The sequence below is a fragment of the Salvelinus namaycush genome, chromosome 6 (genome assembly GCF_016432855.1).
Source record: "Salvelinus namaycush isolate Seneca chromosome 6, SaNama_1.0, whole genome shotgun sequence".
Classification (NCBI taxonomy): Eukaryota; Metazoa; Chordata; class Actinopteri; order Salmoniformes; family Salmonidae; genus Salvelinus; species Salvelinus namaycush.
Window position 1 is genome coordinate 43,335,507 of NC_052312.1, and position 25,670 is coordinate 43,361,176.

Here is a 25,670-nt window from a genome sequence, read left to right on the forward strand (position 1 = left end):
AGGGGCACTCCTCTAGTAACCAGGGGCTACCAGGGGCACTCCTCTAGTAACCAGGGGCACTCGGTCACACCTCTATCTGAGTTTGTAGTTCAAGGGTATGTGGTTGACCTGCTGCTGCTGCCTGCTGTGCTCATACACACACACACACACACACACACACACACACACACACACACACACACACACACACACACACACACACACACACACACACACACACACACACACACACACACCCTTAAGGTGCATAGAGAGCAGCAGATGCTTGCACTGTGACCATAGTTCTGTGCAGGGCCGTAGACAAGGTCATTTACTGCATTTCTATACAATTTTAAAACACTAACATGCTATTTGGAGAAGAACAAAAACAAGCATAAATGACCCCAGCCATTATGACCTTGGCTGCTGTTGCTTCATTTACCTCAGTCCATCTACAGACACATAGCCTATAAGCTATACAATTAGCCACTATACATTTCCTCAACACAGGGACTAAAATCTATAATTGTCACGTTCCTGACCTGTTTTCTGTTAGTTTTTGTATGTGTTAGTTGGTCAGGACGTGAGTTTGGGTGGGCAGTCTATGTTTTGTGTTTCTATGTTGGTTTATGGGTACCTGATATGGTTCTCAATTAGAGGCAGGTGGTTTTCATCTCCTCTGATTGAGAATCATATTAAGGTAGGTGTTTTCACTTTGTTTGTCGTGGGTGGTTGTCTCCTGTGTCTGTGTTTGTCGCGCCACACGGGACTGTTTCGGTATCGTTCGTTCGTTCGTTTTGTATGTAGTCTGTTTCCTGTTCATGCGTTCTTCACGTTATATGTAAGTTCGTGTCCAGGTCTGTCTACATCGTTTATTTGTTTTGTAGTTTATCAAGTGTATTTCGTTTCGTCTTCGTCTTGTTTAATAAATCATTATGTCATATTCCAACGCTGCATTTTGGTCGAATCCTTGCTCCTCCTCTTCGGATGAAGAGGAGGAGGAAATCCGTTACAATAATTCAACACGTACAGCGGAATCTGTTAGCAGAAATTAGCAATTTTACAGCTAATTTACTGCAATTCTACCTATTTTGCCATGCGGTGGAAAGACATTTTAGCCGTTTTAAAAGCTAGTTTCCTGCAATTCTACACATTTTGCCATGACTTACGCCATGTTAATATGATATCTGAGTGAGAGTGACTAACAAAATCAGTGGGGGACCCCTGGAGGTCAAGGCCCCTTGGCACATGCGCTGCGTGCCCGGTCGGTAATTCGGCCATGATTACTACATTTAGTTAGCTGGCTAGACTAACTACACTAATGAATCCAATCTAAAGAGTTTTAACTGACATGGTGCTAAATGAGAGACTGTCAGTGAGTGGCACATAACAAGAGGAAGACTGCTGATGCACAACCATATGTTGAAATTACACCTTGTGTATTCTATTATTCTAACTCTCAATAGTAAGATGAGACCCCGACTGAGTTCCCCCCCCCCAAAAATGCTCAAAATAAAACTGAAAGCTGCGACCCACAGACCTACAATGAGATGCACAGCGAGAACAGAGAGAGATAGACAAGCAAGGAAATGATTCAGCAACGACAGAGAAAACAAACCGCAACCTTTGACTTCAGGGAAACCACTACCATCTAACCATGTTGCCTATGAGTAGAGACAGACCAATTAAGTACTTTCATTACTGTCATTTTCCACATGGAATGAAAAGTTACAAATGCACTTACAGTACTAGTCAAAAGTTTGGACACACCTACTCATTCAAGCGTTTTTCTTTATTTGTACTATGTTCAACATTGTAGAATAATAGTGAAGACATCAAAACTATGAAATAACACATATGGAATCATGTAGTAACCCCCCAAAAAATTAACAAATGAAAATATGTTTTATATTTCAGATTCTTCAAAGTAGCCACCCTTTGCCTTGATGACGCTTTGCACTGACTCTTGGTATTCTCTCAACCAGCTTCATGAGGTTGTCACCTGGAAGGCATTTCAATGAACAGGTATGCCTTGTTAAAGGTTAATTTGTGGAATTTCTTTCCTTCTTAATGCGTTTGAGACAATCAGTTGTGTTGTGACAAGGTAGGGTTGGTATACAGAAGATAGCCCTATTTGGTAAAAGACCATGTCCATATTATGGCAATAACAGCTCAAATAAGCAAAGAGAAACGACAGTCCACCGTTACTTTAAGACATGAAGGTCAGTCAATGCGGAAAATGTCAAGAACTTTGAATGTTTCTTCAAGTGCAGTTGCAAAAACCATCAAGCGCAATGATGAAACTGGCTCTCATGAGAACCGCCACAGGAAAGGAAGACCCAGAGTTACCTCTGCTGCAAAGGATAAGTTCATTAGAGTTAACTGCACCTCAGATTGCAGCCCAAATAAATGCTTCACAGAGTTCAAGTAACAGACACATCTCAACATCAACTGTTCAGAGGAGACTGCGTGAATCAGGCCTTCATGGTTGAATTGCTGCAAAGAAACCACTACTAAAGGACACCAATAATAAGAAGAGACTTGCTTGGGCCAAGAAACACGAGCAATGGACATTAGACGGTGGAAATCTGTCCTTTGGTCTGATGAGTCCAAATTTGAGATTTTTGGGTTCAACCGCCGTGTCTTTGAGAGACGCAGAGTAGGTGAACAGATGATGTCCACATGTGCGGTTCCCACCGTGAATCATGGAGGAGGTGTGATGGTGTGGGAGTGCTTTGCTGGTGACACTGTCTGTGATTTATTTAGAATTCAAGGCACACTTAACCAGCATGGCTACCACAGCATTCTGCAGCGATATGCCATCCCATCTGGTTTGCGCAAAGTGGGACTATCATTTGTTTTTCAACAGTACAATGACCCAAAACACACCTCCAGGCTGTATGAGGGCTATTTGACCAAGGAGAGTGATGGAGTGCTGCATCAGGTGACCTGGCCTCCACAATCAACCGACCTCAACCCAATTGAGATTGTTTGGGATGAGTTGGACTGCAGAGTGAAGGAAAAGCAGTGCTCAGCATATGTGGGAACTCCTTCAAGACTGTTGGAAAAGCATTCCTCATGAAGCTGGTTGAGAGAATACCAAGAGTGTGCAAAGCTGTCATCAAGGCAAAGGGTGGCTACTTTGAAGAATCTCAAATATAAAATATATTTTGATTTGTTGAATTTTTTTTTGGTTGCTACATGATTCCATATGTGTTTTTTCATAGTTTTGATGTCTTCACTATTATTCTACAATGTACAAAATAGTAAAAATAAAGAAGAACCCTGGAATGAGTAGGTGTGTCCAAACTTTTGACTGGTACTGTATGTACTGTACGTACCCACCGACACACACATGAATGGAGCATGTCTTGTGTTAAACATCTGGGCTGATTACTCCAATAGGATACAATACTGAGCAGCATGAGAGGGAAATGGGTTCAAAATGGAACGTGGGAGAGGGGGATGAGATAGAGAGGAGAAAAGAAGAGTAGACGCTCTGTAATGTCCTGTCAGCTCTCAGTCTTGCAGGCTTTGAATTTCACTGACGCAGCGTGAAGCCTTAGTGATCACCATGAACACTATGACCTCAGAGGGACGGACAAAAACCTTCAACAGAGTTTGTCCTCCACTGTCCTTCTCCACTGGGTTCCATTGTATTGAGTTTGAAGCCTCCTTGACCTTCTCTGCGTATGATTTGGTTCGGACTCACGTTCAATTTTATTGTTAGAGCTGAGGAAAGATGTGTTTGATATTTCTAATAATGGAGTGATGTATTTTTTTTGCCTCAAGAGGCTCACGACTCGTCTCTTTTCTCTGCTTGCTTTGCTTGGCTGGTTGGCAGTCAGCGGCGCATTAATAAATGATAATGGAAATCAAAGGCTTACCAACGGCATGATTGGATATCATTTGAGAATATTATTTTTGAAAAAAGATTCTACCTTTTTAACGCGTTTAATAAAAATTCAATTTGGTATGAAAGTCTAAAGACAAGCAGTGAAATTGAAATCCTTCTGACGCTTTCTTTCTTTCTTTCACCTTTACTACACTTCCCCCCTTCACACACACACCTCCCTCCCCCTCTAACACACTTCTGTTGTGCTTCTCTGCTAATTCTTTTTCAAAGGAGCAATTTATTTCAATGTTTATCATTTCATCCATTCCCCCAAAGATAACATCAGTGAATTCATTATCTTTGAGAGAGAGAGATGAGGGGGTCCAGAAAAAGATTCATATTGCATCTCTCTCTCTTTCTGTTTTTCCCATTTCAGATGCATCCTTCACTTTGTAAAGGCATATGGAAATGGGAGAGGAGCAGATGGTGATTTGGTCCCACGGGCAGTACAGATGACTTATGAATAATGAAGAATAGAGAGGAAATTGTTTGGCTGGTTACACAGAGGTGTGATGTTATAGATACACAGTCGTTCCACACAGATAAACCTTAATCAATAGTGAATCATTTCTGAATTAGGATGCACCCACAGCGCCACTTCATATCTGTCTGCTTGAACTACTTGTTTATCAAATGGCTTCGTGACAGACAATTAACGGAAGACAAGGTTCATTTGAATTGCGCTGTTTTTTTTAATCAACTACTGTAATGTACAAAGTCTATTCCCTTTGGAAAAGTCCATTACTTCAGCTTTATTGAGTGTGTATTTGACTAAATACTTACGTTTATTCAATCAAAACAAATCAAAATTGTATTTGGCACGTGCACCGCATACAACTGGTGTAGACTTTACTGTGAAATGCTTGCTTGCTTCCCAATGATGCAGAGTTTAAAAATACAATGAAATAGTAACACAAGAAGAATAAAATACATGAGAATGGAGCTATATCCAGTACCAGATCAATATGCAGAGGTACGAGGTATTTGAGATAGATACACTATATGACCAAAAGTATGTGGACACCTGCTCGTCAAACATCTCATTCCAAAATCATAGCCCCTTTGCTGCTATTACAGCCTCTGCTCTTCTGGGAAGGCTTTCTACTAGATGTTGGAACATTGCGTCGGGCACTTACTTCTATTCAGCCACAACAGCATTAGTGAGGTCGGGGACTGATGTTGGGCGATTAGGCCTGGCTCGCAGTCAGTGTTCCAATTCATCCCAAAGGTGTTTGATGGGGTTGAGGTCAGGACGCTGTGCAAGCCAGTCAAGTTCTTCCACACCGATCTCGACAAACCATTTCTGTATGGACCTCGCTTTGTGCATGGGGGCATTGTCATGCTAAAACAGGAAAGGGCCTTCCCCAATCCATTGCCACAAAGTTGGAAGCACAGAATCGTCTAGAATGTCATTGTATGCTGTAGCGTTAAGATGTCCCTTCACTGGAACTAAGGGGCCTAGCCGAACCATGATAAACAGCCCCAGACCATTATTCCTCCTCCACCAAAGTTTACAGTTGGCACTATGCATTCGAGCAGGTAGCGCTCTCCTGGCATCTGCCAAACCCAGATTCGTCCGTCGGACTGCCAGATGGTAAAGCGTGATTCATCCCTCCAGAGAACGCGTTTCCACTGCCCCAGAGTTCAATTGGGCCGAGCTTTACACCACTCCAGCCGACGCTTGGCATTGCGCATGGTGATCTTAGGCTTGAGTTCCGGCTGCTCGGCCATGGAAACCTATTTCATGAAGCTCCCAACTTAGTTCTTGTGCTGACGTTGCTTCAAGTGGCAGTTTAGAACTCATGCTGTGTTGCAACCGAGGACAGACATTTTTTTCAGCACCTGGCGGTCCAGTTCTGTGTGCTTGTCTGGCCTACCACTTCATGGCTGAGCCATTGTTGCCCCTAGACGTTTCCACTTCACAGTAATAGCACTTACAATTGACCGGGGCATCTCTAGCAGGGCAGAAATTTGATGAACTCACTTGTTGGAAAGATGGCATCCTATGACAGTACCACATTGAAAGCCACTGAGCTCTTCAGTACGGCCATTCTACTGCCAATGTTTGTCTATGGAGATTGCATGGCTGTGTTCTGAATTTTATACACCTGTCAGCAACTGGTGTGGCTGAAATAGCCAAATCCACTAATTTGAAGGGGTGTCCAAATACAGTACACTATATAAACAAAAGTATGTACATAAAGGCAGGGTAAAGTGACTAGGCATCAGGATAGATAAGAGTAAAATAGAGTAGCAGCAGCAAATTGTGTAAAACTGTGTGTGTGCGCGCGAGTGTGCGTAATGTGTATGTTGTGTCGTCCTGCGTGTGTGGGCGTATGTAGTTTACGTGAACGTGTGTGGGTTTTGTGTGCAAGTGTCAATGTAGTGTGTGCGAGTGTGTATATTAACCAAGACGTTTACTGAAAACGGTATAGCCTAATAATTCTCTCATTTGATTGTCGTCGCTCTCGCCGTCTTTATCTTTCTCTCTGAACGACCAGACCAGTGCTGTCGTGACCCAGATATCGGCCTGCTGCAATGGGATTGCTGTAGTGTGAGAGCACAGAGAGGTGGTTAACCACAAACACACATGGTTAACTCTTCTTCCTCTACGTGTTCTTTCCCAGGCCTGTACAGTCTATCACAGCTGAGTCCTGACACACAATACTACTGCTCTATATGAATGGAGTTATGTAGGTTAAGACATGGAAAAGATCAAAGCCATTTAGAAGATGACAAAATACTGTAGTTGTCTGTAGTTGCCAGCTCTTACTCTTACTATTGGGCTATTGTGTTCTCAAAAGATTTACTGTTACATTCACTGTTAAAATACATTCAAATCATTGACTGACTTCAGAAGATCGCCTGAAATTGCCACTTGTACATGAGTTTAAACAATTCTGCATTTTTTATTTAAACCAGTTAAATGGTTGTTTACTCCTCTGCAATCAAAATGTATCCCGTTTGTTTTCAGATACAGCTGGGAAAAGGGAAAATCATGCAAAACAGACGTTAGAAATTGGGTTGCCAAGCAACCCTTTGAGGTAGCAGTTGATTAAACTGCTTTTCAGACCGGCTCAATCGAAAGTGTCAGAGTTTGTGTGTGTATGTGCTATTAAATTAATTCAACTGTGCCGTAACAGAAAATTGGTGAAGCACGACTGGTCTTACTGCTGTGAAATACTCTCAACTGAATATGTACTGCCTGTATTCAATTAAAAGTATATTACATTAAGAACATGCTACAGTCTCGGAAATACAACAGGCTGTATGAAGAAACAACGAAATCCAATCAGTAATGGAATGGTTATTACTACCTATGTACAGTACGTCCTGTGAGTTTATACATGGTTAAAAATAAAAACACACACCTTGATGAATTCTTCACCTCTATAAACACTAGAAAACAAAGCGTCATTACAAAAATTTGTAGAAATTTATTTTCTTATCAACACTTATCAAAAATATCTGCACCGCATTTTGCATAGATGGTTACAATATATTTTACACGACTGCTTACATGATTGTTAAAACAACTTATTCAAAAGTGAAAAGGGTAAAAAGCTAATTCAGGACTTTGGTCACATTGTAGATACTATCAACAAACTATCTATTTCTAAGCAACAGACTATCTGTTGATAAGCAACTGCTTGCTAAGGTTACGGTTAGGGTAAGGTTTAGTTAAAATGTTACTGATAGTCCATCTGTAGATGCTCTACAGGCTATCCAAATAAAGTGTTACCAGGATTTTTTACAACAACAAAAAATGCAGCGGACCTACTATTTCCCTATGCACACAAGAAAAAAACAGATAATTTAATAACAGGACTAAATTACTATTGACTGGAATAACTCAAGAACATCCTTAAATACATATTTGAAACCAAAGACTTGAACATTTCAATCAACTCTAAATATATTTTTCTTACATCCAAATAAGATATCTATTCAATAAGGAATACAATAAATATTGCAAATATATTATTGTAGGTTACTAACCAATTTTCGTTAATCAAATATATTAACCTAATTTACTTAAATATAACAAAGAGGGAAAACATTGAACAAATATTTAATAACATTTGTTCATAACTTAAAACGCTGTCAGGGCCATTAGTCTCAAACAGCATGTAAAAAAAAAAATAGATTTTCCCAAAAAATAATCCTCGATTTCAAAATGTTCCAAGAAAATAATCCTAAATTTCGATCAGTTTCTTCACAGATCTGCATTCCATATGGATTGACTCATATGTATCGTACTCAACTATTCACAGTTGACTGATCCTTCCACACAGTACTATGGAAATCTGAACCTTACAATCCATCTCTGCCTGTTGTCGCAGATGATGGTGACGTCCTGAGCTCCGTATGTGGGTAGCTCCTCCTCTGCTTCCTCTGACGTCACTTCCTTCTCTATGTGACATCAGTAATCCACGGAAAAGTGGCCAGGTAATCCTTGTCCAGAATTTAAGAATTCCTAAGCGACAGCATTACCAGTTTTCCCACTTTCCGCCCAGCCTTCCAGACCAGGTAATCCCAGACTTGGGATTAATCGAAATCATCTCTCCTCCTCTTCCTCAGATGAAGGTGTACTGGGTCATCTCCAGACAGCCCTACAGGGTAAAGGTGCCAGGTGAGATGCCCAGGATCAGTTGGCGTACTGGGCATAGAAGGCCACCTTGACCCTCTCTATCTGGTGACACAGCTTGATGGCTGGACCCAGCTTCAGCTCCATACACTCCTGGACTGTGGGCAGGGTCAGCAACAACAACGCCTGGCCATCTATGTCCTGCAGAGAGAATGTGAGAATAAGATAAGAAAGAGATAACAAGGAGAGAGACAGATAATAAGGGCAGAGAGACAGAGAGAGGAAAGGATGACAATGTTAATGATAATGTGAAGAGAGTCTGTATATCAAACAAGGAAGTGTGTTGTTTTGGGGACGTGTGTGTGTCTGCATGTATTTCAGAGCCTGGCCTGCTGAGGAGTGACGGACTCCATCCTAGCTGGAGGGCTGCTCTCATCATATATATGAACATAGACAGGGCTCTAACTCCTCCAGCTCCACAATGAGAGAGGGTGCAGGCCAGGCAGCAGGCTGTTAGCCAGCTTAATGGAGTCTGCCACTAGCACAGTCAGTGTAGTCAGCTCAGCTATCCCCATTGAGACCGTGTCTGTGCCTCGATTTAGGTTGGGCAAAACTAAACATGGCAGTGTTCGCCTTAGCAATCTCACTAGGATAAAGACCTCCTCCATTCCTGTCATTATTGAAAGAGATCGTGATACCTCACATCTCAAAATAGGGCTACTTAATGTTAGATCCCTCACTTCCAAGGCAGTTAGAGGCAATGAACTAATCACTGATCATAATCTTGATGTGATTCGCCTGACTGAAACATGGCGTAAGCCTGATGAATTTACTGTGTTAAATGAGGCCTCTCCTCCTGGTTACACTAGTGACCATATCCCCCGTGCAGCCCGCAAAGGCGGAGGTGTTGCTAATATTTACGATAGCACATTTCAATTTACCCCCCCCAAAAATGACTGCGTTTTCATCTTTTGAGCTTCTAGTCATGAAATCTATGCAGCCTACTCAATCACTTTTTATAGTTACTGTTTACAGGCTTCCTGGGCCGCATACAGCGTTCCTCACTGAGTTCCCTGAATTCCTATCGGACCTTGTAGTCATGGCAGATGTTATTCACATTTTTGGTGACTTTGATATGGAAAAGTCCACAGACCCAATCCAAAAGGCTTTCGCAGCCATCATCGAGTTAGTGGGTTTTGTCCAACATGTCTCCGGACCTACCCACTGCCACATTCATACTCTGGACCTAGTTAAATATTGTGGATCTTAATGTTTTTACTCATAATTCTGGACTATTGGACCACATTTTATTACGTTTGCAATCGCAACAAATAATCTGCTCAGACCCCAACTAAGGATTATCAAAAGCCGAGCTATAAATTCTCGGACAACCCAAATATTCTTAGATGCCCTTCCAGACTCCCTCCACCTACCCAAGGATGTCAGAGTACAAAAATCGGTTAACCACCTGAGGAACTAAATTTATCCTTGCGTAATACTCTTGATGCAGTCGCACCCATAAAAACAAAAAACATTTGTCATAAGAAACTAGCTCCCTGGTATACAGAAAATACCCGAGCCCTGAAGCAAGCTTCCAGAAAATTGGAACGGAAATGGCGCTACACCAAACTGGAAGCCTTCCGACTACCTTTGAAAGACAGTACCGTGCAGTATATCGAAGAGCCCTCACTGCTGCTCGATCATCCTATTTTTCCAACTAAATTGAGGAGTCCAAAAGGTATTTTTGATACTGTCGCAAAGCTAACTAAAAAGCAGCATTCCCCAAGAGAGGATGGATTTCACTTCAGCAGTGATAAATTCATGAACTTCTTCGATGAAAAGATCATGATCATTAGAAAGAAAATTATGGACTCCTCTTTAAATCTGCGCATTTCTCCAAAGCTCAGTTGTCCCGAGTCTGCACAACACTGCCAGGACTTATGATCAAGGGAGACGCTCAAGTTTTTAAATATTATATATCTCTTGACACTGATGAAAATAGTCATGGCCTCTAAACCATCAAGCTGCATATTGGACCCTATTCTGTGCTTGGCCCTCCTATGTTTAACATAATAAACTGCTCCCTACCCACCGGATGTGTAGCAAACTCACTAAAAGTGGCAGTAATAAAGCCTCTTGACCCAGAAAATATTTTTAAAAACGAAACATCGTCCTATATCGAATCTCCCATTCCTCTCAAAAATGTTTGAAAAAGCTGTTGCGCAGTAACTCACTGCCTTTCTGAAGACAAACAATGTAAACGAAACGCTTCAGTCTGGTATTAGACCCCATCATAGCACTGAGACTGCACCCGTGAAGGTGGTAAATTACCTTTTAAATCGCGTCAGACCGAGGCTCTGCATCTGTCCTCGTGCTCCTAGATCTTAGTGCTGCTTTTGATACCATCGATCACCACATTCTTTTGGAGAGATTGGAAACCCAAATCGGTCTAGACGGACAAGTTCTGGCCTGGTTTAGATATTATCTGTCGGAAAGATATCAGTTTGTGTCTCTGGATGGTTCGTCCTCAGACAAATCAACTGTAAATGTCGGTGTTCCTCAAGGTTCCGTTTTAGGACCACTATTGTTTTCACTATATATTTTACCTCTTGGTGATGTCATTCGAAAACATCATGTTAACTTTCACTGCTATGCGGACGATACACAGCTGTACATTTCAATGAAACATGGTAAAGCCCCAAAATTGCCCTCCCTCAGACATAAGGAAGTGAATGGCGGTAAATGTTTTACTTTTAAACTCGGTCAAAACAGAGATGCTAGTTCTAGGTCCCAAGAAACAAAGAGATATTCTGTTGGATCTGACAATTAATCTTGATGGTTGTACAGTCGTCTCAAATAAAACTGAAGGACCTCGGCGTTACACTGGACCCTGATCTCTCTTTTGACAAACATATCAAGACTGTTTCAAGGACAACTTTTTTCCATCTTCGTAACATTGCAAAAATCTGAAACTTTGTCCAAAAATGATGCAGAAAAATTTATCCATGCTTGTCACTTCTACAGTAAATTAGACTACTGCAATGCTCTACTTTCCTGCTACCCGGAAATAAACTTCAGTAGGTGCTAAACACGGCTACTAGAATCTTGACTAGAACCAAAAAAATGTGATCATGTTACTCCAGTGCTAGCCTCTCTACACTGGCTTCCTGTTAAGACTAGGGCTGATTTCAAGGTTTTACTGCTAACATACAAAGCATTACATGGGCTTGCTCCTACCCATCTTTTTCCGATTTGGTACTGACGTACATACCTACACGTACGCTAAAGTCACAAGACGCAGGCCTCCTTATTGTCCCTAGAATTTCTAAGTAAACAGCTGGAGACCTGGCTTTCTACTATAGAGCTCCATTTTTATGGAATGGTCTGCCTATCCATGTGAGAGACGCAGACTCTGTCTCGACCTTTAAGTCTTTATTGAAGACTCATCTCTTCAGTAGGTCCTATGATTGAGTGTAGTCTGGCCCAGGGGTGTGAAGATGAACGGAAGGCACTGTTGCGACGAACCACCCTTGGTGTCTCTGCCTGGCCGGTTCCCCTCCCTCTACTGGGATTCTCTGCCTCTAACCCTATTACGGGGGCTGAGTCACTGGCTTACTGGTGCTCTTCCATGCCGTCCCTAGGAGGGGTGCGTCACTTGAGTGGGATGAGTCACTGACGTGATCTTCCTGTCTGGGTTGGCGCCCCACTCGGGTTCGTGCCGTGGGGGAGATCTTCGTGGGCTATACTCGGCCTTGTCTCAGTAGTAGTAAATTGGTGGTTGAAGATATCCCTCTAGTGGTGTGGGGGCTGTGCTTTGGCAAAATGGGTGGGGTTATGTCCTGCCTGGCTGGCTCTATCCGGGGGTATCGTTGGACGGGGCCACAGTGTCTCCCGACCCCTCCTGTCACAGCCTCCAGTATTTATGCTGCAATAGTTTGTGTCGGGGGATAGGGTCAGTCTGTTATATCTGGAGTATTCCTCCTGTCTTATCCGGTGTCCTGTGTGAATTTAAGTATGTTCCCTCCAATTCTCTCTCCCCCTCTTCTCGGAGGACCTGAGCCCTAGGACCATGCCTCAAGACTACCTGGCCTGATGACTCCGTGCTGTCCTCAGTCCACCTGGTCGTGCCGCTGCTTTAGTTTCAACTGTTCTGCCTGCGGCTATGGAACCCTGACCTGCTCACCGGACGTGCTACCTTGTCCCGGACCTGCTGTTTTCGACTCTCTCTAACTCTGAGTGATCGGCTATGAAAAGCCAACTGACATTTACTCCTGAGGTGCTGACCTGTTGCACCCTCTACAACCACTGTGATTATTATTATTTGACCCTGCTGGTCATCTATGAACGTTTGAACATCTTGGCCATGTTCTGTTATAATCTCCACCCGGCACAGCCAGAAGAGGACTGGCCACCCTCAGAGCCTGGTTCCTCTCTAGGTGTATTCCTAGGTTCCTGCCTTTCTAGGGAGTTTTTCCAAGCCACCATGCTTCTATGTCTGCATTGCTTGCGGTTTAGGGTTTTAGGCTGGGTTTCTGTATAGCACTTTGTGACATCGGCTGATGTAAAAAGGGCTTTATAAATAAATTTGATTGATAGTGTGTACCTGCTCCTGGAAGATCTTGGCGAGAGCAGCACAGTCAGTGGAGGTGATGAACGTGACCACGTCTTCTACGGACCACTCCAGAGGGTTCCTCTCCAGCACCAGCTGACACTCCGCCTCACTACACTCCACCTGGAGGACCACAGGACACATGGCCACAAAGATCAATCTACATACAGGACCTTTATCGACTTGATATGACAGCCGGACGCCATTCACTGGCCATATCTGGGACACCCGGCCACCAGGGAGCCAAAGAACCCATCAAATACTAAATCACATCTTAATTATTGTGGGTCTGTGTGTGTGTCTCTGCGTGTAGCATTCTCTCTCACCTGCATTTCCTGTCTCTTGGGTGGGTGGTACTTGCTCTCCTGGTTATATGACAGGGACCGAGTGCTCCGCCTCCTGCTTTCAGGACCCTCGCGGCTGCTCGAAGCTACGCCGGTATGGGTGGCCCTGCGTAGCGTCACGGCGCGCCGCGGCCGGCTGTTAGCCACCTCCACAGAGGACGTGTCTGTGTGGTCCTCGCGCGGCTCAGAGCTGGTGCCTTCTTCACTGCCCGACTGCAACATAAGATCATCTTCATCCTCGTCTTCATCACTGTCCTGTAGGGAGTTATAGGGTCAATCTTAGTGCAGTGACAATCAAGTCCATTATATAACAGAGAGAAAGACACACGAAGAGAGAGAGAGAGGAGAGAGAGCGAGAAAGAGAAGAGACACGAGAGAGACACAGAGAGAGAAAGAGAGAGACACGGAGAGAAAGAGAGAGAGACACGAAGAGAGAGAGCGAGAAAGAAAAGGAAAAAGAGAGGGGGAGGGGAACACAGCCTTCACTCTTATACACAAGAGAAAGAGAGACATGGAGAGAGCGACAGACAGACCGAAATAGAGGGAGAGCTCCGTCAGACCTGTGGTGACCCTGCAGGAGTGTAGTCCACTGCAGACGAGCGCCGTTTCTTCTGGACAAAGATGGCCTTCCTCTTCTTCCTGCGTCGTGTGGGTTTGGCCTCCAGACTCTCCTCTCCTCCAAACGGCTTAGACAGCTTCTTCTTCTTACCGTAGTAATACGCTGGGGACACAACACTCAACACAGTTCATATGGGCTCAATTCTGATGCAGGTAAGCTATTCATTTAAAGGGGGTTTAATCAAACAATTGGCTGTGTGTATTTTCGTGTGTGTGTGTGTGTGTGTGTGTTTTTTGTGACAGACACACAAACTCACACTTGTAGAAAATTACTGTATTTGTTCGCGCACGCACACACCAACCTACAAACATATATGAAGTTGATCTTAGTTCCCATCAACAGAAACCCACACATGAACACACAAGTAGAGTAACCACACCTACACACACACTCACTATATTTGGTCTTGGTCTGCATAGAGCAGTTCTCAGGACACTGGTCTGTGACTTGGACGGGGCTGAAGAGGTTGGGACAGCACTGCAGCTTCACACACACTTTGCGACAGAAGTCTGGGATCTGCTCTGCCAGACGCACGATCCGGATGGACGATCGATACGTCTTCCCTTTGTATCTAAGGAGCGGAGAGAAACAGTGTCAGCTGATGTGGCTTGTCTTGTGACTTAAGTTAAAAATGGGTCCTAAATTGTCGCTCCAATCCTGGTTGAGCTCCTCCAGGTGGGACTCACTTGGCTTTGAGGGTCTCCTCGTGGCAGTCCCAGTGCTGGTCTTCCACATCCTGTAGTTCCCTCAGGACACGCCCAGGCTTGTAGGCCGCATTGATCAACATGCTCAGCACCTGCACAGGGACACACAGGAGAACACACTTTCTTTAAAAAAAAACATTGTCATTTTTTTTCTCCCTAGTTGTGAAGTGAAGTTTTTTAACCTTTATTTAACTAGGCAAGTCAGTTAAGAACAAAAACCAGTAGAACACAAACACACGAACCCTCAAACACACTCAAATGAGCAAGGACACACATTCACACACTCTCACTAGGGGGTATCTAGGGAAATTAAAGGCTGTTTTTGCTGAGTTACTGTGTGTGTGTGTGTGTGTGTGTGTGTGTGTGTGTGTGTGTGTGTGTGTGTGTGTGTGTGTGTGTGTGTGTAAACAGAAATGACTGACAGTTCACATTAAACTGAAGCTGCTGCAGAGAGACCGCAGGTGGTTAACAAGACATTTCCTTCTCTCCTCCCTCCCTCTCCAGTCCTTTAATTAGGCATATGCCTCTCCACCTCCTCCAGAGTCTGTTGTTAGTTTTTCTGATCCCATAGGACTCTGGCCAACAGTCGTGGGAATAGATTTGGATGCAACCAGTATGTTGATGTTTCTCTACTTACCTCTTTGAGGACCAGAGTGCATTTCCCCGGCCCTACAGCCTGTGGCAGCTCAGCGATGCGCCCCTTGTTTAGGTAAGGGCCAGAGAAACAGCGGTGGTTCACATAGATCCTGGAACAACAGTATCTCCCATTGGCTGAGCCTGGGGAGGAGAGAGAGAAGCATCATGGGACATCAGACAATCCTCCAATGACAGACAGGTATAAGATTGTCAGGCAGCCTATCAAGTTCAATCTCTTGATAGTGAAAAAAATAATTGGACTTCCAAATAGTCTATCAGAATTGAGCTGTGTTTAGACAGGCAGCCCAATTCTGATAGGTTTTCTTACTAATTGGCCTTTTGACCGATCAGATCAGCTCTGAAAAAGATCTGATGTGACTGTTCAAAAGACAAATGAGTGGGAAAAAGATCAGAATTGGGCTGCCTGTGTAAAAGCAGCCTAACACTTACATTATGAATGACTTGTTCTAAAACTCCACTGGCTTGTTAATGAGGCTTGTATTAGAGGTGTGCTGCACACAACAATGTAGTGTGACGCCACACCTCAGTTTACACTTTGTTACTCATACACCTGGAATTGCACAGCTCCGGTTGAATAGTAATTAGACAAATGATAAATATGCATGAGCGGAACTTAGAAGGACATGCGTCTCTTATGGACATAATGCTGATGCACCTCCCCACACACACACAATAAACAGAACATTGGCCCACAAACACACACCCTTAAAAAATAAACAGAACATTGGCCGTGTAAAATGTTGAGAGGACTGCTAACAGAAGTGTTATATTGATTCATATGTAGAAGTTTGTTAGAACGCTACACTTTTCTGAGACAAGCTGTGAGGTATCAATCAGCGATTGTGAAGAGCAACTGTTAGACAGACGAATGTTGTTTGCTCATCAATATGAATCTGCTTTGAAACAGGTGTGGCTAATGCGCACACACACAGTGTGTGTACACACTTTCAAATGTATTATTTACGTTGCTTTTAGATGTACAATGAATTTATACCTGTTTACAGGGCTTTTCCATGTTAATCATTAACTCTCATTTTCATTAATAGCTGTAAATAAATCATCACATACAGTTGAAGTCGGAAGTTTACATAGACCTTAGCCAAATACATTTAAACTCAGTTTTTCACAATTCCTGACATTTAATCCCAGTAAAAAATCCCTGTTTTAGGTCAGTTAGGATCACCACTTTATTTTAAGAATGTGAAATGTCAGAATAATAGCAGAGAGAAAGATTTATTTCAGCTTTTATTTATTTCATTTGCGAACAAGCTTTAACTTCCTGACTGATGTCTTGAAATGTTGCTTCAATATATCCACATAATTTTCCTTCCTCATGACGCCATCTATTTTATGAAGTGCACCAGTCCCTCCTGCAAGCAAAGCACCCCCACAACATGATGCTGAAACCCCCTTGCTTCACGGTTGAGATGGTGTTCTTCGGCTTGCAAGCCTCACCCTTTTTCCTCCAAACATAACGATGGTCATCATGGCCAAACAGTTCTGTTTTTGTTTCATCAGACCAAAGGACATTTCCCAAAAAGTATGATCTTTATCCCCATGTGCAGTTGCAAAACGTAGTCTGGCTTTTTTATGGCGGTTTTGGAGCAGTGGCTTCTTTCTTGCTGAGCGTCCTTTCAGGTTATGTCAATATAGGACTCGTTTTACTGTGGATATAGATACTTTTGTACCCGTTTCCTCCAGCATCTTCACAAGGTCCTTTGCTGTTGTTCTGGGATTGATTTGCACTTTTCGCACCAAAGTACATTCATCTCTAGGAGACAGAATGCGTCTCCTTCCTGAGCGGAATGACAGCTGCGTGGTCCCATGGTGTTTATACTTGAGTACTATTGTTTGTACAGATGAACGTGGTACCTTCAGGCGTTTGGAAATTGCTCCCAAGGATGAACCAGACTTGTGGGGGTCTACAATTTTTTTCTGAGGTCTTGGCTGATTTCTTCTGATTTTCCCATGATGCAAAGAGGCACTGAGTTTAAAGGTAGGCCTTGAAATACATCCACAGGTACACATCCAATTGACTCAAATTATGTCAATTAGCCTATCAGAAGCTTCTAAAGCCATGACATAATTTTCTGGAATTTTCCAAGCTGTTTAAAGGCACAGTCAACTTAGTGTATGTAAACTTCTGACCCACTGGAATTGTGATACAGTGAATTATAGGTGAAATAATCTGTCTGTAAACAATTGTTGGAAAAATTACTTGCGTCATGCACAAAGTAGATGTCCTAACCGACTTGCCAAAACTATAGTTTGTTAACAAGAAATATGTAGAGTGGTTGAAAAACAAGTTTTAATGACTCCAACCTAAGTGTATGTAAACTTCCGACTTCAACTGTATTTGAATTATGAATCGTGTTTACCTGTATCCATGGCAACGGGCTCACAGAGGTTGAGAGGGATTGTCTCCACGGGTTGTGGCGGAGCCAACCTACAGACGGAATATCAATCAATCCATGAACCAATCAATCAATCAAGTGAACAGCCAAGCCATCCAATCATTCAATCAACGATACAGCTATTTAAGACCCAGTCCGATTTAGCTTAGTGTGATACATGTGCTTCCCTTAACACAACTGAACAACAACGGAATGAGGGATTATTGATGAATGAGTCCCTTGGGTGAGAGATATGGTAAAAGAGGTTAGACGAGAGAGGTTGACAAAGTGTTACTGAAAGCCTCATATGTCGTCTCTGAACGACCACTACCCTGATCCTTCAAAGCTGCGTTTCCCAGCCGCGACTGAGACATGTCATTTGTCAATATAATAAATCTGTCCGCTGAAAAAAAAAAAAGCCCATTTCCAAGTGAACAGCTAGCTACTGTTCCGGGGGGAAGGCTATGGTTTGAGAGAGAGGGGCCTTGAGGCTTTTTAAGGGTATCTACTTGAGTGTGTTCTCCATCTAGGAGGTTGTATTGTAAAGTATAGGCCATGCATTTCTGTGGCTGCTGAAATGGCTTGGCAATGAATTGATTTGTTTTTAGAGTGGAATAGCAATCTGTGTGATGGAACTGTTAAAGTGCTGGATGGGGCTTTTCAAGAAGGGAATGGAACAGTGAGGGTTTTAAATTGGAGTGGTTCTCTGTAGTTTTGGAGCATCAGCGAACTTACTGCTTCTCTGGCTGGACGACGGCTATCTTCTTCTGCTGCTGGCCTGCAATCAACACAAAATAATAGGGTTTGTACTGTGTGTGTGTGTGTGCGCGTGTGTGAGAGAGAGAGCGAGAGATGCGGGGATACTTACAGACAGGCTTCAGTGGAGGAGTCAAGAGGTAAGCATTGGTCTCACACCATCCTACAGGAAAGATGTCCATGGACTCCACATCCACAATACATTCAGGGACGGACTTAGGCAGGCCTGGAGAGGGACAAAAGAGCATGGGTTAAGACAGCTGTCCGCACACACACACACACACACACACACACACACACACACACACACACACACACACACACACACACACACACACACACACACACACACACACACACAGGTCTCACCTTCCAGTCTGAGCCACAGCAGGCGACCCCTGACCTGTGTGATCTGAGCCACACACACCTCGGTGGGCCTGACAGGGTTAACGGCCTCCAGCCACATGTCTTTAGCGAAGCCTCGGCTCTGCCACGCCTACACACACAGACAGACAGCCAGCCAATGGGATAAACAGTAGACATAACAATGGATCTTTCTGACAAGACTTAAGCCACACACATTGTCTGTATAATCGTTCATTTAAAAAGGTGCAATATGCAAAAATCGCTCAACCATTTCCTGGTTGCTAAAATTCTAATAGTTCACCTAATTTCATTTTGTGACAAAACAAGCAGTCATTGTGTACAGAATCATTGTACCATCTAAACCATTGTGAAATATATTTTCCATAACCTAAAATATTGTCTTTTCAGCGGTTTAAAGCTGGTGTAAAAAAACGAAAGCTGTAAACACCAGTGCACATAGAACAGACCCAGGGCTTCTTAGACTTGCTTTCAATGATAATGACAGATCTATGACTGACATTTCTATGTGAATTTGGTCGGGTCGTCTAAAAAGTGACATAATGCAGCTTTAAGGGGGGTGGGCACAGGGACGACAAGATGGAGGAAGAGAGGGGAGGAGAGGGATGAGAGAAGGATGAGGACAGTGGGGAGAAGAGGCATGGAGAGAGAGGGAAGAGGGATGGAGAGAGAAGGATGAGGCGAGGAACTGAAAGAGGAAGGATGCGAAAGTATCTTACGTCGGGGAAGCATGCGTCGGGGGCGGTCTCAGTCCCGCTCTGTTTCAGGTAGTCCGCCCAATCAAAGTCCTGGCTCAGGTAGCCCCTGGGCCGCTCTAGACCAATCCCGTTCTTCAGACACCACTGGACGGGGAGGATGCCCGGCGACTCAGAATGGCACACCAGGGACAGGGGTGTGGCCTCTTGAGTGAGGTCATCCACTGTGACCTGGAAGTAGTGCTCATTGTAGACCTACAGAGAGCCATTATTACCATGGCTGCATTAACACATCAAAACACTTTTAAGGGTATGGCTAGGTTTGATACTGTTTGATGGGGTTTGATAGAGTTGGCTAAGGTTTGAGATGGTCAGGTAGGCCCACCTGTGTGACAGATACAGGACAGATGTGGAACGGTTCCGACGGCGACACCATCTCCAGCTTCATCCCCGCCCGGAAGGAGTGCTTGGTCAAGTCTGCATGGTCCTGAAACAACCGGGTCACCGTGGAAAACACGCACGTCTTTTAATGGTCACTGCAAACTGGCTTTCTTAACAAACACTAAGCAGTGGGACTAGGCTATAACATGAAAATGTTATTACTTTGATATTACTGACTAGTCTGCTCAACCGCCCAAATATGCTCTGAGTTAGATCAAATAATGCCTATGTGAGTCTAACTAATTGTCTGTGACAGGTGGTTTTGACCTATAGGGACAAATAGAGCTAGCTAGCGTGGCCCTTTGAAACCCACTGCCACCGAGGCCATCAGACAGGTCCAGCCAGATCACTTTCGTCTGTACGACAGGTACACACCCAGACTTAAGAGGGGCGTGGGAAAGACAGCAGCTTATCGCCACACACACACTATAAAACACCCACACAGTAAACACAACCACACAATAAAACACACCCACACAATAAAACACACCCACACAATAAAACACACCCACAGATAGGAGAGGTGTCTGAGCCACGTAGCATAAATATTTTACAGTGACATTGTAGTTAATTAGCAGACGCTCTTATCCAGAGTGACTTACAGTTGGTGCACTCATCTTAAGATAGCTAGGTGAGACAACACATCACAGTTGTAGCAAGTACATTTTCCCTCAACAAAGTAGTTACTCGCAAAAGTCGGTGATTTTGTTTACCATGGGATTTATTTATGATACTCTTTAAAGTATCATTTTTTTTTTTTTTTCGGGAGATGGGCAGTGACTCCGCTGTCCTGACATTAGGGAGAAGCTTGTTTGACCATTGGGGAGCCAGGACAGAGAAGAGTTTTGACTGGGTTGAGTGGAATCTGATAACAACATGATATTGTCTGTTAAATGACTGATCGGTACTCAGGGGTTTGACTACATTGATTAAGTGAGTATTTGATTTGTGTAACTGTTGAACCACCAGCCCCACATGGCCTGATAGCACACGCAGTAAGAACGGTCACGGGAACTGACGAACCTGCACAAGAGTACACATGAAGTCGGTTGTGTGTAGAAGCACTTCCTGTGTCACAGGGCTACTTCCTGTGTGGCTGACCCTCACCTTAAACACCTCCAGGGGCAGTGGGTTCTGCTGGGCCTCGCTCCGCGCCGCCTCTAGGGCCTCCTGCCACTCGAGGGCGCTCTTCAGGCCACGCAACTCTGAGACGAGCGAGAGATGACAGTCAGAATATGACTCTCTGAAACTCAGCATCAAATTAACCTTACAAATCTCTCCCAACTGTTTATTTAAAGGGATATATTCAGCAATGGCTCACAAAACTACCTTTAACTTCCTTCAAACTGCATGCAGACATAAAAATGGTGTCCATGGGTTCATCGGACTCTGGGTTAGTAGAAAGGGCTTCATTGCCTACATCTCACACTATCCCTTTAAGAAAACCTCTCCCAGTGTTTCCCAAATGTCTTTTTGTTTTTATATCAGATGCCATTTAAAGGAATACGTCTTACAACCACATGACCCTCCCCTTCCCACTCTTGACAAACTGGCTTAACTGGAGCTACAGTTGAGACTGGATACACTGATATGGATTTCTATTGATCATTTGGAGAGGACATTTCTAAAGTTTGGTGGAGTTCCATTTTATGTTCAAACAGTCGACCGGTATATGTATGTCTGAAGGAACACATTTGTGTGTCATTGCAAGTGTGAGTGTTTTGCTATGATTGTGATATTGCGTGTGTCGCGTTCTATGGAAAGGCGTTTTTTGACAAAGTCATCAGTTCTGTAGAAGTTGAAACTGAAAGATCTCGAATATGAACAGAAGCCAACATGTTGAGTCATTCAGAGAGACAGAGAGACACAGCGAGACAGACACAGAGAAAGAGACACAGAGACAGAGAAAGAGACACAGAGACAGAGAGAAAGACAGCGAGACAGAGCGAGAGACAGCGAGACAGAGCGAGAGACAGCGAGACAGAGCGAGAGACAGCGAGACAGAGCGAGAGACAGCGAGACAGAGCGAGAGACAGCGAGACAGAGCGAGAGACAGCGAGACAGAGCGAGCGAGACAGAGCGAGAGACAGCGAGACAGAGCGAGAGACAGCGAGACAGAGCGAGAACCAGCGAGACAGAGCGAGAGAGAGCGAGAACCAGCGAGACAGAGCGAGAGAGAGACAGAGCGAGACAGACAGAGCGAGACAGACAGAGCGAGACAGACAGAGCGAGACAGACAGAGCGAGACAGACAGAGCGAGACAGACAGAGCGAGACAGACAGAGCGAGACAGACCGAGAGACGGTGGTTTATGATATTGAACAGAGAGAAGGGAAACTCCCAACTACTCTGAAAGGTGTAACAGTCATAATGGGATATGATTCATAACTAACCCTTAATAATATGTAAATCCAATAGAGTTGGAGAGTCCTGGAAAGTTGCAGGTTTTTGTTTCAGCCCAGCACTTAAAACTACCACTACTACAGCTGAATGTGACCCAGAGCCCCTACCTCCATGCAGCTATGACCCCTCACCCTTACCTGCTGGGGGCTCCAGTGACAGACGGTTCTCCTGAGCCCAGCCCAGTGGGCGGAGCCTCACGTCGAGGTAGAACAGCCAGGTGTCGTGGGCGTCGTCTTGGAGACCCACATGGCGCAGGCGTAGCCTCCCACCAACGTTCTGGGCGACGCGGACAGCCCAGTAGAGGGAGGGGTCAGTGAGGTCCCGTACCTCCATCACCGAACCCTCCACAATCAGATCCACTGTGTTCTTCCCCCGCAGAGGCTAGAGAGAAGGATGGGAAGATGGAGAGGAGAAGAGGGAGAGGAGAAGAGGGAATTGATGGAAAGTATTCAAATCTGTGTGTACAGTGCCTTCAGAAAGTATTCACACCCCTTGACTTTTTCCACATTTTGTTGTGTTGTAGCCTGAATTTAAAATGGATGGTGTCCCCCAGGGCTCAGTTCTAGGCCCTCTCCTCTTCTCTCTATACACCAAGCCATTGAGCTCTGTCATATCCTCACATGATCTATCTTATCATTGCTATGCGAATGACACTCAACTACTTTTCTCCTTCCTCCCCTTTGACACCCAGGTGGCGACATGCATCTCTGCGTGCCTGGCAGATATCTTAGCTTGGATGTCGGCCCACCACCTCAAGCTCAACCTCAACTAGACGGAGCTGCTCTTCCTACTGGGGAAAGCCTGCCGGCTGAAAGACCTCTCCATCACAGTTCCCAACTCCAGTGTCGCCCTCCCAGAGTCCAAAGAACCTTGGCGTGACCCTGGACAACACCCTGTCGTTCTCTGAAAACATCAAAGCAATGACTCCATCCTGCAGGTTCATGCTCTACAATATCCGTAGAGTATGACCCTACCACACGCAGGAAGCTGCGCAGGTCCTAATCTAGGCACTTGTCATCTCCCCAAACTCTCCCATGTCATCCTGCTCCTTCGCACTCCATTGGCTTCAGGTCGAAGCTAGCATAGACTACAAGACCATGGTGCTTACCTACGGAGCAGCAAGAGGAACTACCCCTCCCTAACTTCAGGCTATGCTCAAATCCTACACACCCCAACCCGAGCACTCCTTTCTGCCACCTCTGGTCTCTTGGCCGTCCCACCCCTACGGGAGAGCAGCTCCAGCTCAGTCCAGTCCAAGCTCTTCCAGAGCCAGCATCCCCCTAAAGTTAGGACAGCTGAAACTGAAAGTCCCTGCCCATCTTCCGAAAGCACCTGAAACCCTACCTCTTCAAAGAATATCTTTAAAAAGAAACAGAATAGAGCTAAGCACAGGCAAAATCCTAGAGGAAAACCTGGTTCAGTCTGCTTTCCAACAGAAACTGGGAGACAAATTCACCTTTCAGCAGGACAATAACCTAAAATACAAGGCCAAATATACATTGGAGTTTCTTACCAAGACGACATTGAATGTTCCTGAGTTGCCTAGTTACAGTTTTGTCTTAAATCGGCTTGAAGATCTAAGGCAAGACTTGAGACTGTCTCGCAATGATCAACAACCAACTTGACAGATCTTGAAGAATTTTTAAAAGAATAATGTGGAAAATTTGTCAAATCCAGGTGTGTAAAGCGCTTAGAGACTTACCCAGAAAGGCTCACAGCTGTAATCACTGCCAAAGGTGATTCTAACATGTATTGACTTGTGAATAATTATGTGAATGAGATATTTCATTTTCAATACATTTGCTAATATTTCTGAAATCCTATTTTCCCTTAGTCATTGTGGGGTATTGTGTGTAGATGGTTGAGAACAAAAATAAATGTAATCCATTTTTGAATTCAGGCTGTAAGACAACACAATATGGAATAAGTCAAGGGGTATGAATTCTTTGACTGCACTGCATGTGTGATTTCCCCTCTTTGAGAGGGAACTGGTATTATCTGGGGTGAGACTTCAGCTTAACATACAGAGCTCAACAGATTAGCTAAAGCTCTAAATGTGTTGATGGTTAATACACGGGTGTCACCTACGCATACATAGTCTCATTATCTCTCCATCTCGTTCTCCGTCACACTCCCACCGAGACAGTACTCACCCCTTCCAGTAGGTTTGCTGGTGCGGTCCGTGAGCCAGTCAAGTCCTGGATGAGAAAATCTGTCCAGTCACTGTACTTCTCCTTGATGGCTACAACAGAACAGAGGGAGAGATAGACGGTCAAATATACTGTGCTGTGCTAGCAAAACTATACATGACAATGCATTTACATATATTAGCACCAGGCTAAGCAATGAACAACAGCGGAAAACAGTTAGATACAGAGCAGTCCACATAAACAGGTGTTGAGAGATACAATGGGAGCATGGTAGAAAAAGGCAGGCATGAACGAACACACACACGTTTCACCCTCTCCAGAGCCATTTAAACGGTTGGTTCCCGCTCATTTGCATAGGACATGTTTGTTTACTCCACTTTCTGTTACCCACAGTGCAACAGTAGTGATGTTTAATTCATGGTGCATCGTGGGTCTTGATTTTACTTTGACTCCACGCTGACTAGTGACTTCCCACAGGCGTACACAGGTCTACCAAAGCCAGCACAGTATGAAGATGGGCAGAAACTGCTACTCCAATAGAAATCCCCGAAACACACTTCTAGGCGATGTCATGGCGACATTAGCTAAACTCACGCGTAGAAACACTTCATCGGGTTTAACGGTCGTCTCACACCGGACTGCGTATGTGCTGGCCGTCAAATCAAAGGCACTTCGATATAAAGTTGTTTTTGACTCAAATTAAAACGTTTCAGTTTGTCACTTTCACGAGGTTGGAGAAATAACATGTTAAACTACTGTAGCGACCCGCACAGACAGCTGTGTAGACATTGGCTCGAATCGAGGTTGTGCTTTTAGATTTCAAGAAAATTAACACTTAAGGCAGGTGCGTCAGACTCAAATCAGCGCAAGGGCCATATTGGAAAAAAACTCCCAATGATTTTGCAGGCCAGACACTGTCATTTGGCATGCAGCACGTTGGCAGTGCTTGCTGCGACTTGTAGTGCAGCGCATCGCGAGCGGTATGGAAGCGGGCCAAAATGAATTGACAACCCAAGTCATTACGCAGGCCTCGTGTTTGACACATCATTTTTCA

General features: G+C 44.3%; 1 protein-coding gene across 5 annotated transcripts in view; it reads right to left on the bottom strand.

Moving 5' to 3' along the window:
* Nucleotides 1-7,291: 7,291 nt before the first annotated feature.
* The window catches only part of LOC120050067 (scm-like with four MBT domains protein 2), a 41,341-nt gene continuing 22,962 nt past the window's right edge, over nucleotides 7,292-25,670 (bottom strand). For all 5 annotated transcript variants that reach the window (XM_038996693.1, XM_038996692.1, XM_038996695.1 and 2 more), the window contains 16 exons: nucleotides 24,620-24,708; nucleotides 22,604-22,847; nucleotides 21,172-21,269; nucleotides 20,009-20,110; nucleotides 19,648-19,878; nucleotides 18,914-19,040; nucleotides 18,657-18,770; nucleotides 18,524-18,566; nucleotides 17,774-17,841; nucleotides 15,376-15,515; nucleotides 14,721-14,830; nucleotides 14,430-14,605; nucleotides 13,976-14,136; nucleotides 13,398-13,670; nucleotides 13,066-13,194; nucleotides 7,292-8,663 (listed from right to left, as the gene is read on the bottom strand). In XM_038996693.1, the coding sequence (XP_038852621.1) occupies nucleotides 8,523-8,663; nucleotides 13,066-13,194; nucleotides 13,398-13,670; nucleotides 13,976-14,136; nucleotides 14,430-14,605; nucleotides 14,721-14,830; nucleotides 15,376-15,515; nucleotides 17,774-17,841; nucleotides 18,524-18,566; nucleotides 18,657-18,770; nucleotides 18,914-19,040; nucleotides 19,648-19,878; nucleotides 20,009-20,110; nucleotides 21,172-21,269; nucleotides 22,604-22,847; nucleotides 24,620-24,708 (2,246 nt within the window). In that variant the 3' untranslated portion in view covers nucleotides 7,292-8,522. The remainder of the gene's footprint in view (nucleotides 8,664-13,065; nucleotides 13,195-13,397; nucleotides 13,671-13,975; nucleotides 14,137-14,429; nucleotides 14,606-14,720; nucleotides 14,831-15,375; nucleotides 15,516-17,773; nucleotides 17,842-18,523; nucleotides 18,567-18,656; nucleotides 18,771-18,913; nucleotides 19,041-19,647; nucleotides 19,879-20,008; nucleotides 20,111-21,171; nucleotides 21,270-22,603; nucleotides 22,848-24,619; nucleotides 24,709-25,670) is intronic.